The sequence below is a fragment of the Cydia amplana genome, chromosome 12 (genome assembly GCF_948474715.1).
Source record: "Cydia amplana chromosome 12, ilCydAmpl1.1, whole genome shotgun sequence".
Lineage (NCBI taxonomy): Eukaryota > Metazoa > Arthropoda > Insecta > Lepidoptera > Tortricidae > Cydia > Cydia amplana.
The window spans coordinates 4,476,714-4,493,979 of NC_086080.1; the positions used below are offsets into that span (position 1 = coordinate 4,476,714).

The 17,266-nt window shown below is 36.9% G+C and overlaps 1 protein-coding gene across 1 annotated transcript; it reads right to left on the reverse strand.

Moving 5' to 3' along the window:
* Positions 1–544: 544 nt before the first annotated feature.
* On the reverse strand, positions 545–16,868 carry LOC134652855 (NFX1-type zinc finger-containing protein 1-like). The gene is made up of 14 exons (XM_063508053.1): positions 16,095–16,868; positions 15,601–15,823; positions 15,305–15,350; positions 14,847–15,081; positions 14,433–14,594; positions 12,957–13,817; positions 12,299–12,445; positions 11,495–11,642; positions 10,712–10,795; positions 10,021–10,295; positions 6,817–6,963; positions 5,585–5,759; positions 2,672–2,811; positions 545–809 (listed from the first exon to the last, which is right to left on the reverse strand). Exons 1-14 carry the CDS (start codon positions 16,779–16,781, stop codon positions 732–734), a joined length of 3,408 nt encoding a protein of 1,135 aa, XP_063364123.1. The 5' UTR covers positions 16,782–16,868; the 3' UTR covers positions 545–731.
* Between the last annotated feature and the right edge of the window lie 398 nt (positions 16,869–17,266).

Here is a 17,266-nt window from a genome sequence, read left to right on the forward strand (position 1 = left end):
TGGGACATAAATTACAGCTTATAAGGTAAACGTACTAGTGCTCGACATGCTAATGCCCAATAGATGGCACCCTGCTGTCACCTCTATTGACAATGACTTAAGTTTCAAGATGACATGTACTGGGACCACATCGAGCACCCGTACGTTTACCTTAGTATACATTTTTTTTACATAATATATAGTTGCGTCACTGCAGTATTGTAAATACAGCTGTATAATTACTTTTCACCTTGAATTCATTGCATGAATTACTTAAAACAAATATTGAATGTGTGAAGAATAAGGTTTAATTTGACGGTATTAAAAGTTCAGTCACCCACTGAAATGTTAATTGTATCTTATTTTAATTTTAAATCTTTTTTAGTCTCATAGTTGAACCGAGACGTACCTTTTCACTTTATTTAAAATTGTAATTAGCTACTTATTTTTAGCTAGCTACGTAGCTACCTTTTTTTTAACGTTGGACAGATAATTTATTTTATTATTCATATGCATAGGATGGCATAGATAAGGAAAGAAAAGGCGAACGAATAAAACGAACATAGATAGCTTATATTTTTAATACAATTACAGTAGTTATTATAGAAAATAAAAGAGGTTCCATCTGCCATTTGAATTAAAGTCTTATCTACAGCTGCACAAAATCGATATTCCTTCTAAACGTCAGTTGGGACCTTTCTATTTTGTAGCACCATACTGTTATTTCGATCACGATTTAGGAATAAAATGCATTATATTGTTAATGAGTTTTCCTTTTTACACGACGAAATACACTTGCCTTGATCGTTCATGTCATAGACATTGGATACCTGTAATAAATATAAGTAAGTACTTATTTACTATCATTAAATACACGGCCTGTTTTTATAGCTTTAGGTAATCTTCGTGTCTAATAAATAGGTACAATGGCTATTATTAAAAGCAAGTTCAGTCCTCTGAGAGGACTCGACTAGTTCTTGAGAGTCATTAGAAATTGAGCAAAGATTTAATAGCCACCGATTACACAAAAACCCATTATGATACGTTGAGTAATGGGCACGAGGTCACCACACAGGTGCAATAGGGTATTATACTGCATTTAAAATAAAATATTTCACACCATGCATGAAATAAAGCACCAGATAATTATTAGAAAAACAAGAAAAAAGTTATTTTTAAACACAAGTTCTATTTAATAAATCGGACACAAATATAAAAAGTAGGTGAGTTGACCGTGACGTCACGATGTAATGTTTCATATAAATTCCATATTAGCAAATCGTTTTGACAGTTCTAAAAAATATAAGCGGCCAAGTGCGAGTCGGACTCGCCCATGAAGGGTTCCGTATTTAGGCGATTTATGACGTATAAAAAAAAAACTACTTACTAGATCTCGTTCAAACCAATTTTCGGTGGAAGTTTACATGGTAATGTACATCATATATTTTTTTTAGTTTTATCATTCTCTTATTTTAGAAGTTACGGGGGGGGGGGACACACATTTTACCACTTTGGAAGTGTCTCTCGCGCAAACTATTCAGTTTAGAAAAAAATGATATTAGGAACCTCAATATCATTTTTTAAGACCTATCCATAGATACCCCACACGTATGGGTTTGATGAAAAAAAAAATTTTGAGTTTCAGTTCGAAGTATGGGGAACCCCAAAAATTTATTGTTTTTTTTTCTATTTTTGTGTGAAAATCTTAATGCGGTTCACAGAATACATCTACTTACCAAGTTTCAACAGTATAGTTCTTATAGTTTCGGAGAAAAGTGGCTGTGACATACGGACGGACAGACAGACGGACAGACAGACGGACAGACAGACATGACGAATCTATAAGGGTTCCGTTTTTTGCCATTTGGCTACGGAACCCTAAAAAGTAACTGATTTGACACACACAAACACACATTGGCAAGGTGCGAGGTCGGTGGAGGGGGAAGTGACGCTGATTCTCACAAACACGTAATCATATAGAATGTCGAACATTAATGCTATAGTTCGTTTTTTTAGCATTAGAAAGATAAACAATCTTGACGTGTCTTTTTATTAAAAAAATATTGAAACGCTTTTTTTTTGGTGACGGTAAGAGCGTTTTCGCATTGTCCGATCCGATATCGGATATCGTATACGATACGACCTGTGCCCTATTATATTAATTAATTAATTATTTGAATAAATAATAACTAATATTTGGGGGACAATTCCCCCACAATTTTACACAAATTCGTCCTAGCCCTAAGCTAGTCAAAGTACTATGGGTACTAGGCGACGATATACAATTATACACACTTATATATATATATATAAATATACATACTTAAATACATCAATAACATCCATAACTCAGGTACAAATATTCCTGATAACCGCACATACCGGGATTCGAACCCGGGACCGTGAAGCTAGGCGTTCGTTTTTTTTAGCATTAGAAAGAACTTGAAAGAAGGTAAGCGATTTTGACATGTCTTTTAATTGAAAAACACTTTTTAAAAATCAATAACTATTACTTATGAAAGCAGAAGACTATAAAAGATCGTATTAGATTCATAATTGTTACATATTTACCGTAACTTATTTTTAAAATGTGTTTCTCAATTAAAAGACACATCAAGATTGTTTACCAAATTTCTAATGCTAAAAAAAACGAAGTATAATAAAACCCCCGACTGAATGACAGCATACTTACATCAACAGTAGTTGTATGCGTTTCACACTTAAGCGTTATTTTGTCGCCTATAGCGTTTTGCTCCACCAGTCTCGCGTTGATTTGCCTCCACAGCCGACTAGAAGATTGCAATACGTCCATGTTTCCGAATATGTAAAAACCTGAAGAAAAAAAAATGGATACCTATTAGGTAATTTAGTAATTAAGTCGGTAAGCTTAGTGCAAATACAACGTTTACCTATAGGTACAGAATAAATAATAGTACTAGGTACAGAAGGTTCACTCTCTAACAAACATCGTCTATTACGACAGATATGACCGCTAGGCAGCGCAAGCGTGAGCAGGCGTCCGTTCCGTAGCGCACCGCAACTACTATGATTAGACACCAAAATTGGTGTGGGCCGCATGTACTTGTAGGTACTTGTAGCGACGCGACGAAATCGCAGAGTGAGCCATGCCTGCCTATAGCTTGGAGGATATAATCAAACGGAGACGCCATGTCTGTAATTTTCTGTACAAAACAGTCTGCCGATTTTTGCGGGGGAGGGGAACGTCAAATGTATGCGTAACGTAAAAATAGCCATGTCAGATAAACGTCAGTCCATACATTGTGTATGACCGTTGGCCGCCTATTTTCGACAGAGGGGAAAGCCTGTTAATGGCTACTCCGTTTAGTTGTATCCTCCAAGGCCTATAGGTACATTTTCTATCGCATAAATTACGCTAATAATAGTCAACACAGGGCGGTCACGTGTTAGGGTGGTATTCCACCTGTCCAATTTCTTGGTCCAATGTGCATTGCGTCTCACTCTTTCATTAAGCAAAATGTGAGACGCAAATACACATTGAACCAATAAATTGGGTAGGTAGAATACCACCCTTAGCACGGAAACCGTTTCAGTGTATATGTGAGAACGACTTGTTTCTATAGGTACGCATCACTGACTTAATATAAAAGAAATAGACACACAAAGCAGAACAAAAACGTCAAGAAATGTGGATCCCAATGACGTTTCGCACCATTTGCATTGATGATAAAAACGCTTACGTAAATTTTGAGTCAAGATAAATGTTTCGTACAGAAAAGAGCTTAATGTCGTAAGCATTAAGTGTCAAATTTGCAAACATAAGTACCAACACTGTTAAAAAATTTAGTCCGATGGCACTAAACGTAACGTATTTACGTCAAACAACGTCAAACGAGAATAATTAACGAATGGAGTCACTTTGGTACACTTTAATATGTATTACTGTACAGGAAAACCAATTGAAGTAATAAATAAAACAAATTTAATTTAATCGGGAGCTCAAATAAAATTAATTCGTGGTTCAAATTCAAACAAATTAAATTTTTAATTCGTAAGTATACGTCTTTAAATACTAATTTCCTTGAAATAAATTCTACTTATTAAATAACTGTGTATTTAAGATCTACATTTACTCATAGCGCGGGTGCACGGGGACATTTAGATACTGATTGGATTTTTTTTATAAAGTCTACCTATACTTTATAAAAAAAATCCTATGGTTTTCACTGTGTTCCGACAGGTTTAGCATTTACAGTTAGTCGATATAAGCCCTTATTGGTGGTGTATATGTCGGAAACAGGGAAATGGGCCGAACACACAAGTGCCGTTTTGCCTTGTTTAAAACTGCATCACCCCTATCTCTTGCTATAATTAAATAGCAGTCCACTTTGCAGTCGCATAGGTTTTCTTGGAAATCTTGAATTTAAACATAATATTATTTCTTATGAATTCCATATAAAATATAAAAAAATATTGACCTCACATCGACTCATTAGATTTTTGTTCCTTAACATCCCTTCTTTGGTACTAACAAATTAATTTATTCAAAACCATAAAATTACCACCAGATTACATAAATTATGTAATGCTATCCAAAGAACTAACCGAAAGAAATACATTCCATCCTTTTTCCTTGTTTTATCATTGTTATTTTTACATATTTTAACGGCACATTTCATAATTGTTGACAACTTCACATTTGAGCGTTTAAAACAAGACTAAACGAAAAAGTAATGCATGATCTGTTTTGACATCACTTTTGTGGGGCCATTTTTGGCGGCTGATTGGGTATCCAGTTCTTTATACTATATCAATGGTACGCATCAATGTATGTGTGCGTTCGTTAGGATAGTAAAATTGATAACATGATAACACACTATCGCACCGCACCGCGACCTTGGTGCGGTGCGATAGTGTGTTACCACTTTAAGTTGAAAATGTTTTGGGCGTAACCATGGCAACGTAGTACAGAAATAAGTGTTATTTACTGAAATAAACCGGCATTTTTGAACGCACCGTCATGCGTTGCTGATCGAATGTAAATTCGGTCAAGTTTGGGTCAAACTGCCGTTGCAGGGTCAGATCATTTACATACTACATATTAATACATTTACCCACTTATTCTGTGCTGTGCTACAATGCTAATTACCTTAATGAAATTTAAACCATATTCAATTGGAACAGAATTGCATTTTTATTTAATTATATTTTTTTATAAAAAGAAACTCGACCTTATTTCCTACACTTTGCTTGTATTTATTTACATTACATTTATATATTGGGTTCAATGTACTTTGCTCGGGAATTAACGAACCAAATAAAACAAATGCTACTTATGAACATAAGGTTGTTATTGCTACGCTTTGGTATTTGTCGGCTACGTTCACTTTCAATTTGAACTCTATACTTATACAAATAACGTCTTTATTACATCACTTACCCTCTTGAGCGCGGGACAGAGCCACACAGATCCTATTTTCAGCGGAAAGGAAACAGATATTGCCGTCTCTGTTACTCCTCACTAGCGGCAATATGACTATCATATTCTACTTTTGCAGTTAGATCTCAACGACTGACACTTTGAACTCTATGCATATACAGATAAGGTCGTTATTACATCACTTACCCTCCTTAGCGCGGGACAGAGCCACACAGATTCTATTTTCAGCGGAAAGGAACCCGATCTTGCCGTCTCTGTTACTCCTCACCAGCGACAATATGACTATCCTGTTCTCCTCGCCTTGGTAGTTGTCGACTACTGTCACTTTGACGTCTCGAAGGGAATCGTAGTTTTTGGTGAGCTGTGAAAAATTTAAAAACGTTTAAAATACAAAACAGAGAAAGGATATTGTTTTTCTCATATCTCTGAATTTACAAATTGACCAAACAGGGAGTATTACTGCAATGTTTTGCCGCCAGAGTGCCGCACTAGCGCCTTTCGTAAACCATAGAGTAACTATACATACTGTGCCTTAAACTGTTTTTTGACAAGTTTTCACAGACAATGAAATATGACATTGATACATCAAGGCGGTTGGTTTACAAAGGGCCTACTGGGAAACGGTTCCCAGTAGGAAACGCGAAATCGAAACTCGGCTATCTGTATCTTTATCGATCGAATATGCAAGGGTGATAGAGAGGTTAGATGAGCGTTTTTTTTTGTTGTCCCAAACACTTTTTTTTTCAAATTAGGGATTTTTTATGTTATTTCTACTCAGAATCACGAGCTCTTTCTATCCTAATAGGAGAAAAAAAGTGTCCCAAAATGTCCATAGATTTTTCGATCTTTCCATTTACGCGACCACCATACAAAGTCTATGAAAAATGGTGACGGAATGGAAATAAAAACCTTAGGACACTTTTTTTCTCCTATTAGGATAGAAAGAGCTCGTGATTCTGAGTAGAAATAACATAAAAAAACCCAAATTTGAAAAAAAAGTGTTTGGGACAAGAAAAAAAAAACAACGCCCAGATAACAAAATTTCGACTCTCTCGTTTGCGGTTTGCCGATTTTGGGAGTGGCGCCCACAATCGCACGCAATGACGCAGAGTTTCACGTAATATTCCCTATTGTCAGATTCTTTCATAATAAATCGTTTTACAATGAAATATTTACACTTCGCAAATGTGCAGGCCATACTGAAGAACTTTTATCATATCTGTGGTCATTTATCATATCTGCGGAACTGTTTTGTTTACATTTCATCGTTGTTCGATGTACATTGCTGCTCTTTTTCGTTTCCTAGGGATACCATACTTTAGTTTACTTTACATTGCTACTGACATATCCGGCTTGACAGACTATATTATAATTTTTTACCACCAGTTTTACAATCAATGAAAGTATCTTTATAATACCTCTTTAATGAGCGTCGCTTGTCCAGTGTAGGTGGCCAGTACGGTGATTTCCGCCGGTGTATACTTCATTTTGCGCAAGTAGTCCGCCAGCGCCACGCACCATCTCGCTTCGAACGTGTTCTTGTGGCTCCAACTATCTTCCAAACCCTGGAATCGATTACATTAACCTTTTCGACGCCGTGTCAAACACAAAAGCTGTCACGCTGACGCCACGTCACCGAAGTGTCAAAACTGAAATTGAACTTAATGCATATGCACATAGGTCTATGTTGCTCTGTGGTCTGTGACCGATTAATCGGTCTTTGGCGTTGAACCTACGGTGCGGATATATCGGTCATTGGCGTCCAAAAGGTTAATGGCGTTATTCATAAACGGCTGCTAACTTAATCAGTTGATGATCGTCGTTTGCCCCTATTTGTCGTTATGCCATAGAGAGGGACAAACGATGATCATCGGCTGATTAACTTAGCAGACGTTTATGAGTATTTGACGCCGTAAGTCAATAATGTTATAGATATGAGGGTTTTTCACGGACTGCAGTATGGGTTTCTTCAAAGGAGTGGACATGTTTCTAAAGGCGACACGCATGTGACACCTCGGGATTAGTACTCCTTCATTCCCCTCACATTCTTATACTCGAGTATGTACAGTCGCCATCAGATATATGGGAGCGGCCAAGGTGCTCACAAATATCTGAACACGACTCTATTGTCAAGGCGTTAGAGTCGTGTTCAGATATTTTTGAACATCTCGGCCGATCCGAAATATCTGATGGCGACTGTACACTAGGGTGCCTATCAAGTGCCTCATATATATCACGGGTACTATAAGTCTGAAGTTTGGTCGCATTCGTCTCTGCGACTTTTTCTATAAAAGCTTTAAATAAACTATATTTACCTCAGAATCCTCATACACATCATGGCTTTAAAACCACAAATTCTCCTTCATTCCCCTCACATCCTTATACTCGAACACACTAGGGTGGCTATCAAGTGTCTCATATATGACTGGAACTGAAGTTTGGTCGCATTCGTCTTTTGCTATGAAACTAAACTTTGAGCCAAATAATACCTAATAATAATAATAATATTTACCTCAGAATCCTCATAAACATCATGGCTATAAAACCACAAATTCTCCTTCATTCCCCACACATTTTTAACACACTAGGGTGACTATCAAGTATCTCATATAGGACTGGAACTGAAGTTTGGTCGCATTTGTCTTTTGCTATATAACTAAACTTTAGCACAGTAATACTTCAATATTTACCTCAGAATCCTCATAAACATCATGGCTATAAAACCACAAATTCTCCTTCATTCTCCTCACATCTTTAAATTCAAACACACTAAGGTGGCTATCAAGTATTATTATTATGATTATTTGTTTCAATTTGTTTTTCTCTCCAGTCGGAGGTGATTTTACTTCCATATTCGCGGGCTTTTGGCCAAACGAATATAGAAGGATATGTAATGTAATACCCTAATTTTCTAAAGCTAAGAATTTGCGTACTATCCGACATGTGTTCAATATAACAGCTTTCTGAGCAAGAATGTAGGTGAGTGGGTGTATATCGAGGGTTTTTAGACTGGTATGCAGAGTGCGAGGGATAACACCGGTAGATGAAATTATTACTGGTATAGTCTTTACAGTATTCACCCGCCATTGGGTTTTTATCTCTATTGACAAGTCTGCGTATTTACTAATCTTTTCAGTGTGAGTTGGAGAGAGGTTATGCGTGTTGGGTATGGCTACGTCAATGAGATACACAGTTTTTGCACCCTTATCGTGGAGGGTAATGTCAGGTCTATTGTAATGTATTGTTTTGTCGGTGATGATAGTTCTGTCCCAGTAAAGTTTGTATTCGGTAGACTCTAAAATAATTTGTGGGGTGTATTTATAGTAAGGGGACCTGTTATTAATGAGGTGGTATTTAACTGCAAGATATTGGTGAATGATAGCTGCAACATGGTCATGGCGGTGTTTGTAGTCGGTCTGGGCTATGGATCGGCATGCTCCTGTAATGTGTTGTATTGTCTCGGACGCAGCATGGCAGCGTCGGCACAAGTCAGTTTGTAAATTACGGTCGCGGATTATATATTTTCTGTAATTCTTAGTATCTATTATTTGATCTTGAATGGCTATGATAAATCCTTCGGTTTCCGGAAACAACTCACCTCTCTTTAGCCACATATTGGACGCCAGCTTGTCGACACTAGGGTTGATCAGGTCGAGTCGATGTCTACCGTGGAGTGACTTTTGGATCCATGCTTGTTGTTTTTGCTGGTGATCTACTATTACCTCACTTTTCTGTGTCCTGGGGTCGCATAAGTTCAATGGAGTACATTTTTTATCGGCGGTTACAATAGCTTTATGTATGTCGGAATTAATAGAGCGGTTGTGAAAAAAATTCCTGAGTGAGCTTACCTGTCTGTTGTGAAGATTTTTAATATCAATTAAGCCCCTTCCGCCTTCAGATTTTGGTAGGGTCTGTCTCTGGATACAGCTTCGCGGGTGGTGCTTTCGATATTTTGTTATTATTATTATTATTGGGGGTGTTGTGGGCCTTTGGATGCCAGCAGATTGTGACAGCCCTTTAAAGTTCACTACTAATGCCCGTTGAATCCAGGAAATTCCAGATTCTTTGGGCCGTAATGCTCTGTACCTCATAGGGTTCCAGTATGTGTCGCCCTAGGTAGGTACTTCTTTTGGACATTAGTGGTCCGCAGGAACAGATAATGTCAAGTATCTCATATATGACAGCAACTGAAGTTTGATGGTCGCATTCGTCTTTTGCTATATAACTAAACTTTAGCACAGTAATACTTCAATATTTACCTCAGAATCCTCATAAACATCATGGCTATAAAACCACAAATTCTCCATCATTCCCCTCACATCCTTATACTCGAACACACTAGGGTGGCTATCAAGTGTCTCATATATGGCTGGAACTGAAGTTTCGTCGCATTTGTCTTTTGCTATATAACTAAACTTTAGCAGAGTAATACTTCAATACTCACCTCAGAATCCTGATAAACATCATGGCTATAAAACCATAAAATCTCCTTCATTCCCCACACATTTTTAACACACTAGGGTGGCTATCAAGTATCTCATATAGGACTGGAACTGAAGTTTGGTCGCATTCGTCTTTTGCTATATAACTAAACTTTAGCAGAGTAATACTTCAATATTTACCTCAGAATCCTCATAAACATCATGGCTATAAAACCACAAATTCTCCTTCATTCCTCTCACATCCTTATATTCAAACACACTAGGGTGGCTATCAAGTGTCTCATATATCACGGGTACTATAAGACTGGTGAAGTTTGGTCGCATTCGTCTCTGTGTCGTGAGGGTACGCGCGTGTACACCGTTACGGATCATGCGCTCGAAAAGTGATATTTCCAAGTTGTAGTCTTTTGCTAGCTTGTAGTGGGCTGCTGATGGTTTTAGCTGCTTGTGGTCCCCTGAAATTAGACAATTATGATATTTATATACATTATACATACATCGATGAAAGCTATTTTTAATCCGGTTTCAATATCCTGTAAGTACATTCAGCAGCAGAACTTTTATTGTTAAGAGAATATAAGAGCGTGTCAAGGTAATTTTGAACAACTCACCCGCTTAGCAAATTCTGCTGCTGACTGTACTGTGATTCTGTTGACAATATCAGTATTCGTACTAATACCTTTTTACCCGCGTTTGAATAAAATAAGGAATGTTTATCTCTCGACTGCACATTTTTTTAGTTTTTTATTTGGTCGCGACAACATAAACCGTCTTAAAAGATTAATAACAGTCAAGATTATTAGATTTAAGTTTGTTATAAAGTAAATAATGTCACGAAGGATATATGTATTATTTTATATTTTGAACTTACCGATAAGTATCAAATGCTGGCAGCGATTCGTAAGCGACGCCACTATGTGAGCTTCCAATACTTCCGCTGCTTCTTCTACTATCACTGAAAAAAAAAGAAAAAGTCATACTTAAAAATTATTAAAAATTGATTGTGTTGTTTTTGAGATGCCCTGATGATTGATCCCAAAAAGTGTAAAAGGAAAGTATCAAATCAAATTTTTTGAATAATTAGTAGAACACTTTAAGCTTTGACAGCATAGCATATAGCATCGCAGTATTTTAGGGGGTTTTTCTGTAATGCATGACATGACTTTTAATGTGAAATAAATGAAATGAAATGTCTGCTATCTGGGGGCACGGCCGTGCCCCCGCCAAGACGAGGCAAAGGGCAAAAGGCAGTTCATATCTTTTCTCGGTTACTATTACAGTTAAAGTTGACGAAATATAAAATGAGCCGATCTTGTTCAAACTTGTTCGAGAGATCGTCTCTATATTTCGTAGGTACCTATTATGTATCGCGGCGCGGTATTATTGAGACACAGTAAACCCAACAGCCATGACTTCACCACCTATGAGTGTAGGTTGCAACACTCATAGGTGGTGAAGTGATCCAGACTCCAGACCTCCAATTCTTCCATTTCAGTAGATCGTACCTACCTATAGGCGACATGAGTCGTTTGAGCAGATCGTGTCTTCTAGCGGCAGCGGTGGTGGTGACCCCTACTACCCATGCCGTAGACATCACTGCACTATCTATGAGTGTTGCTACCTCTAATTCTTCGCTTACAGCTTAGTTACCTACCTATGGGTGACATGAGTCGTTTGAGCAGATCGTGTCTTCTAGCGGCAGCGGTGGTGGTGACCCCTACTACCCGCGCTGTGGACATCACTTCACCATCGATGAGCGTTGTTACCTCCTCCAATTCTTCGCTTACAGTAGTATGCTGGTCCTAAGATAGTTAGGAAATAAGAAAGTTATTTACATTACATATGTAATAAACATGTATTATTCGTTTTCTCAAGAGTCTCCCCAGATATATCGACGCGGAATCGGCAAAAGCCGATAGGAAAAAGCTTTATATGAGCGTTTTCCAAAAAAAGTGTACATTTCATTCATGTCTTCAAAATATTGACTTCTTGGGCTCATTTTACTCAGAATCATTTGTACATTCACGCCTCATACATAAAAAAATGTGTCCAAAAATTTCCTTTCCTGATCGTCACATTCTTGTATGAAATTTTTTTTTATTTGTATGAACGTGACGCACTGGAAAAAAAATTTTTCATACAAAATTTTGGGACACATTTTTTCATGTATGAGGCGTGAATGTACAAATGATTCTGAGTAAAATGAGCCCAAGAAGTCAATATTTTGAAGACATGAATGAAATGTACACTTTTTTGGAAAACGCTCATATATGCGCAATAAGAGCGAAAAAGTCGTCCTTCGGCTCGGCTCGCATCGGGCGGCGACTTGGACGATCCCACTAACCCAGGGTTAATCGGTTCAACCTGGAGTTACCAGTACAATTTGACACTGGGTTAACGGGTTAACCCCGGGTTAGTGGATGGTGCAAGTGGCGCTTACTTTTATCTATCAATTTACCATCAACTCGTTCATTTTCGTCACCAGTTCATTCTTTATATTGCCCACTGTCATGTGATATGTTTTCCAACGTAACTCTGGCTCCAAACTATGTAGATCGGAGACATTTGTTATCTGTCTATTTTCATTTTGTTGCAGCATATTTTTCTGAAATAAGATAAATACATTAGAGTTGGTTAGTAAAACCAAGAATATTTTTCTACTCAATCTCACAAAAATTGTTTCTTATGCAAAGATAAATAAAAACATGATAAGACTAAAACCGCTGTTCTTGAATATTTTTTTAAATCTATGTGGATATTTATGTCCACTTGATTAACCATACTACCTAAGAATGTCATAAGCGAACGGTACGGTCATCTCCCTCTATCACTCTTCCATATTCGTGTGACAGAGCTTAAACGATTGGCATCTTGGCTAGGCATCCTGAAGTGTTTGTTCAGCCAGGCGTATTATGGATGGCTTTACGTGATAAAAAAACTGTCACTTTTTAACACCGCGGGAAAGTGACGGACACCGTTTTATCACGCTGTCACGTAGATAAGAACGGCCATCTTATTCGTACAGATAGTCTTAGTGGATATTGTGGATGAGTAATATCTTAAATCAAATTATGGATTTTTAGTAATAACGCTGGTGTTGTTTATATAGTTCTTACCTTAAAACAATTCAATCTCCTCCTAACCCTATCAATTTTATCTAAAAATTTCGCCTCCATTTTCTTAGCCTCATCCAGGTTTTCAGTGACATCTTTTACATACTTTATGCTACTTCTCATACTCTCAATGTCTTTCAAAGCCATTTGTTCAGAGAAACAAGTATCCAACTTATCAGTACTGATGTCCAAATCAAACTTTTCCCAATCTTCAACATCGTCATCTTCAAAATTGTCATCTAAATGACTAAACAACCAAGTAAGAACAGAATCTTCATTTGAACTTTTCAATTCTAACAATTTACCATCAACTTTCAGGTATGGTTTTAAACTTCTATAGGAAATTATCTCCTTTTCGCATTTCTCGATCTCACTTTGCACTTCTGTCATTTCATTGAAAATCTTTTCTAGTTCTTTTCTTTTATTTGAATAGAGATAGCTATATTTGCATTTGATTTTCGTTCTCATACAATTCAAAGTGTATTGCTCCATAGTTTTATTCTTACTTTGACTTCCCAACCTCACAATATTATCTGTAACTTTTAAAATTCCTTCCAGGAATTGATCTAGGGCGTGATTCGTATAGCAGATAATCAACATTGGTGTACCTTCTAAGGATAAATTCTTCAAAATCGTTGAAGCGATTTTGACCCCTATGAATGTTTTACCAGTGCCTGGAGGGCCTTGTATGACAGCGAATTCTCTAGTTAAAGCTAGTTTATAGGCTTCTAGCTGTGATTGGTCGAGGTCGAAGGGTGTCGGCCACTGGTCGGTGTCTAAGACTGGGATGTAGGTGTGTTCTTTTGAGTCTGGTATGGTGTATATCGTTTCTGGGGTTAGGTAGGCTGGTGGTTGAGTTTGTGTCTACAAAACAAAATAATTTTTATAATTTATAATTGTAGTTAATTTAAGCTGGGGATAAATAGGAATTATGATTTTCTGCGTGATTTTAAAATATGTGTACAGTCAGCAGCAGAAGTTGGTAAGCGGGCGATGTGTTCAAAATGATCTTGACACGAGTTTATTGTTAAGAGAATAAGAGCGTGTCAAGGTAATTTTGAACACCTCGCCCGCTTAGCAACTTCTGCTGCTGACTGTAGGTATACTTTTTGTAAGTGACAGTTGGATTTCAGTCACTTTTTATGATTATACAGAAAATTGCTTCAACATCATAGATAAGAATGATTATACATCATTTAAAATTAACTATTTATATCAGTCTTCATTCTGGACCATCCTGAGTGTGTAAACTTTTTTATTCCATGTTCCCAGCTGTTAAAACTAAATTAAAAACAACCAAATTGTTTCCTTAGGTAAAACCATAAAAAAACGAAAACAAATTTATACTTGGTCAACCAGATCTTGACAGTAGAAAAAGGCGGCAAATTTGAAAAATGTAGGCGCGAAGGGATATCGTCCCATAGAAAATTTGAATTTCGCGCCTTTTTTTACTGACAAGATTTGGTTGACCAGCTATACCTGCACATCAACAATGTATTTTTTCATCGGCAAATTGTCCATAGACTCTTGCATGACCTTCAGAACTCTATGGTAGGGCTCGAAGAATACTTCACTCTCCACCATTAGGAACTGTTGCTCGAATATTGTCTTTGACACGGGGTTGTGAAACGATACTGCGATCTGAAAATAAGTAGATGGCGTTTAAATATAGCCTTTTCTTTTAAAATTTAGTTAGGGGTTTAGGGAGTTCAACCCTTTGAACGTGTGGCGCGTTATTGTAAACCTTGTCGGAATGCACGAAGGTTGATATTGGGCTGAAGCCGTGCGCGTCAGATGACGTCTATGGCGTTCAAAGGGTTAAAGGACGATGTGAGCCCGCGAGCCTTAATGTGTCCAAATGTTGATTTAGTGCCTAAAATGTACAATACTTACATATCCATCATTCAGCAAACTTGCTCCTGAATCCAGTACAGTCGCGCACAATATTGTCTCAAAGTTATCACTAGTGAACAGCAATAAAGACCCGAACATAAGTTGCTTGCTGTACGCATACTTCTTGCTGTCAAACAGGCCGTTGTTGATGCGGTCCGTCCATGCGATGTCCACTAGGTGACCGACTTTGTTGTTACTTATGTATGTACGGATGATTCTTACTTTGGGATATACTCTGAAATAAGAGTATATATAGCTGGTCAAGCAAATCTTGTCAGTAAAAAAAGGCGCGAAATTCAAATTTTCTATGGGACGATATCCCTTCGCGCCTACATTTTTCAAATTTGCCGCCTTTTTCTACTGACAAGATCTGCTTGACCAGCTATAAAAACTTATTAAATGTAACAGCTATATATTTGTAACTTCTATTTATAACTATGTTGAAATAGAAATCTTACCTGATATTTTCATGTCTTCTTTTATTTGGATTTTCCATATATTTACCTGTAATTTAAAAATAAAAACATTGCTAACATATTTAGGTTTATCCAACAATCTTAACGAATACATTATTGTACCTATGTAAATTTATGTCACAATACAAGATAACCTTCAGGAACAAGGTCCCCACCCCACCCTCTAAATGCCAGATTAAATTAAAAAAGAAAAAGGCGGAATAATCAAAACTTTTAAGCAGATAGTTTATCCCTCGCCTGCATTTTTAAGGAGCAGGTAAGTACAGAAATATTCTTACATATGCCCTCTCTCAACGGTCCAAAGCAATCTTCCCGCAACAACTTGAACTGTACATCTAAATAATGTTCCACACTAGCGTACGCCCCATTTATTATGTTCGGCTGAATGTGAAGCACAGTGTTTCCGAGCAAGTCCGCTTTAGTTGGGAAGATATTGAGGCTTTTGAAGTGGTTGGCATCTTTACTTGGGTTGGTTTGCAATCTTGTAGGTTCCGAGGACTCCTGGAAAATAAGTGATTTGGTTATTTAGATTTCTATAATGGGATGAACTTATTTTTGAGGTGGATTTTATAACAATCTTGACAAAAGACTTTTCACATAAAATTTAAAATTACAATAGGTTTAACGTAAATTGATTTAAGTAAAAAAGTTTTACTAAATAAATTTGCTATTAAAATTATGATTAAAAGTACTTCTTCTATTATTAATAACAGAAGTAAAAGATAGGCAGAATGTTAAGACTAATTGTGATTAACAACTAAAATATTTTTACCTTCTTTAAACTATTTAATAGCTTAGTTTTTAAATCCTCTATTTCAATAAACAGCTCATCTCTAAACCTCTCGGTATGCTCTTCCTTGACTCCTATTGCACTAGTTTCTAATACCTCCAATAGGGATCGAGCTTCACTCAAATACTCCCTATTTTTACCACTAAAATTATAAATTCTTTCACAAATAGCTAGGACATTAAAGTAAAAAGATTCTGCATCATCCCACAACTGGGAATTCATTCTTTTTTCTACCACGCGTACAGCCGGTAACCCACTTAGATAGTCTTTCAAGGTATTTAAAAAGTTTGACTTTAAAAACTTTGATTTCAACACAGTTATAATCATAGACTTTTCACCAGGTTCTAGTGATTTATACACATTGGCGAGAATTTTTACTATTAGGACTATAAAGTCTCCTTTTAATTCACTATCCATGAGGTACCAGAAGCTATTTTTATGTGATATTTCTAAGGTTAGAGCCGGCGGTTTGAGCATAGAGATATCTAGTAATTTCTTATAGCCTATAGGTTTTTTCTGGAACTGTGGGACTTCGGCCGTTGTTTGCGTGGCCGGTTGTTCTTCATCAGCAAATTCTGACGCATTTCGGCCGGTATTTGACCTGGTTTCTTCGATAAGGGTGCCATCGAACCAGTCGATACGAAGAGAAGGTTTGCTTGCGTCAGACATGTTTAGAAATATTTCGAGATGCACAGTTAAATTAAATACCTAACATAGAATTTGAGTATCACAGCATTTCATTATAAACACGATTGTATTTTATAAATTAAATAAATAAATGATCAGCACAGACAAACACAGTATTTTTATAAACGTCACTGTCAACCATTTGTCAATAATGTCAAGTGTCAAAAATCAGATTAAATAGAGTTACCAGTTAAAAAAAAATACGGACGGATTCTCAGTACGGGAATTTCGTTCCAATATTATTTAAGTGAAGTCCAGACGAGACAATTTTCGCCAATCTGATGAAATTGTCCGATCGAATCAGGCCGTGCGGACGCAAACGCCAATTTGATTCCCCGATCATATCAGCAGGTGCGGAAACAAAAATGCCAATTTTCGAAGTTAGTATCGATGGAATGCAAATTGGTGAATAAATTGTGTACGTGTGGACGCTAGATGAGATTAGCGCCAATTATTTTCCTGATCAA

Coding starts and splice junctions, on each gene's coding strand:
- LOC134652855 (XM_063508053.1), bottom strand. CDS start 16,781: ATGTCTGACGCAAGCAAACCTTCTCTTCGTATCGACTGGTTCGATGGC. Junction 15,351..15,600: donor ACCGTTGAGAGAGGGCATAT/GTAAGAATATTT, acceptor TTTAAATTACAG/GTAAATATATGGAAAATCCA. Junction 13,818..14,432: donor AATACATTGTTGATGTGCAG/GTATAGCTGGTC, acceptor TTTGTTTTGTAG/ACACAAACTCAACCACCAGC.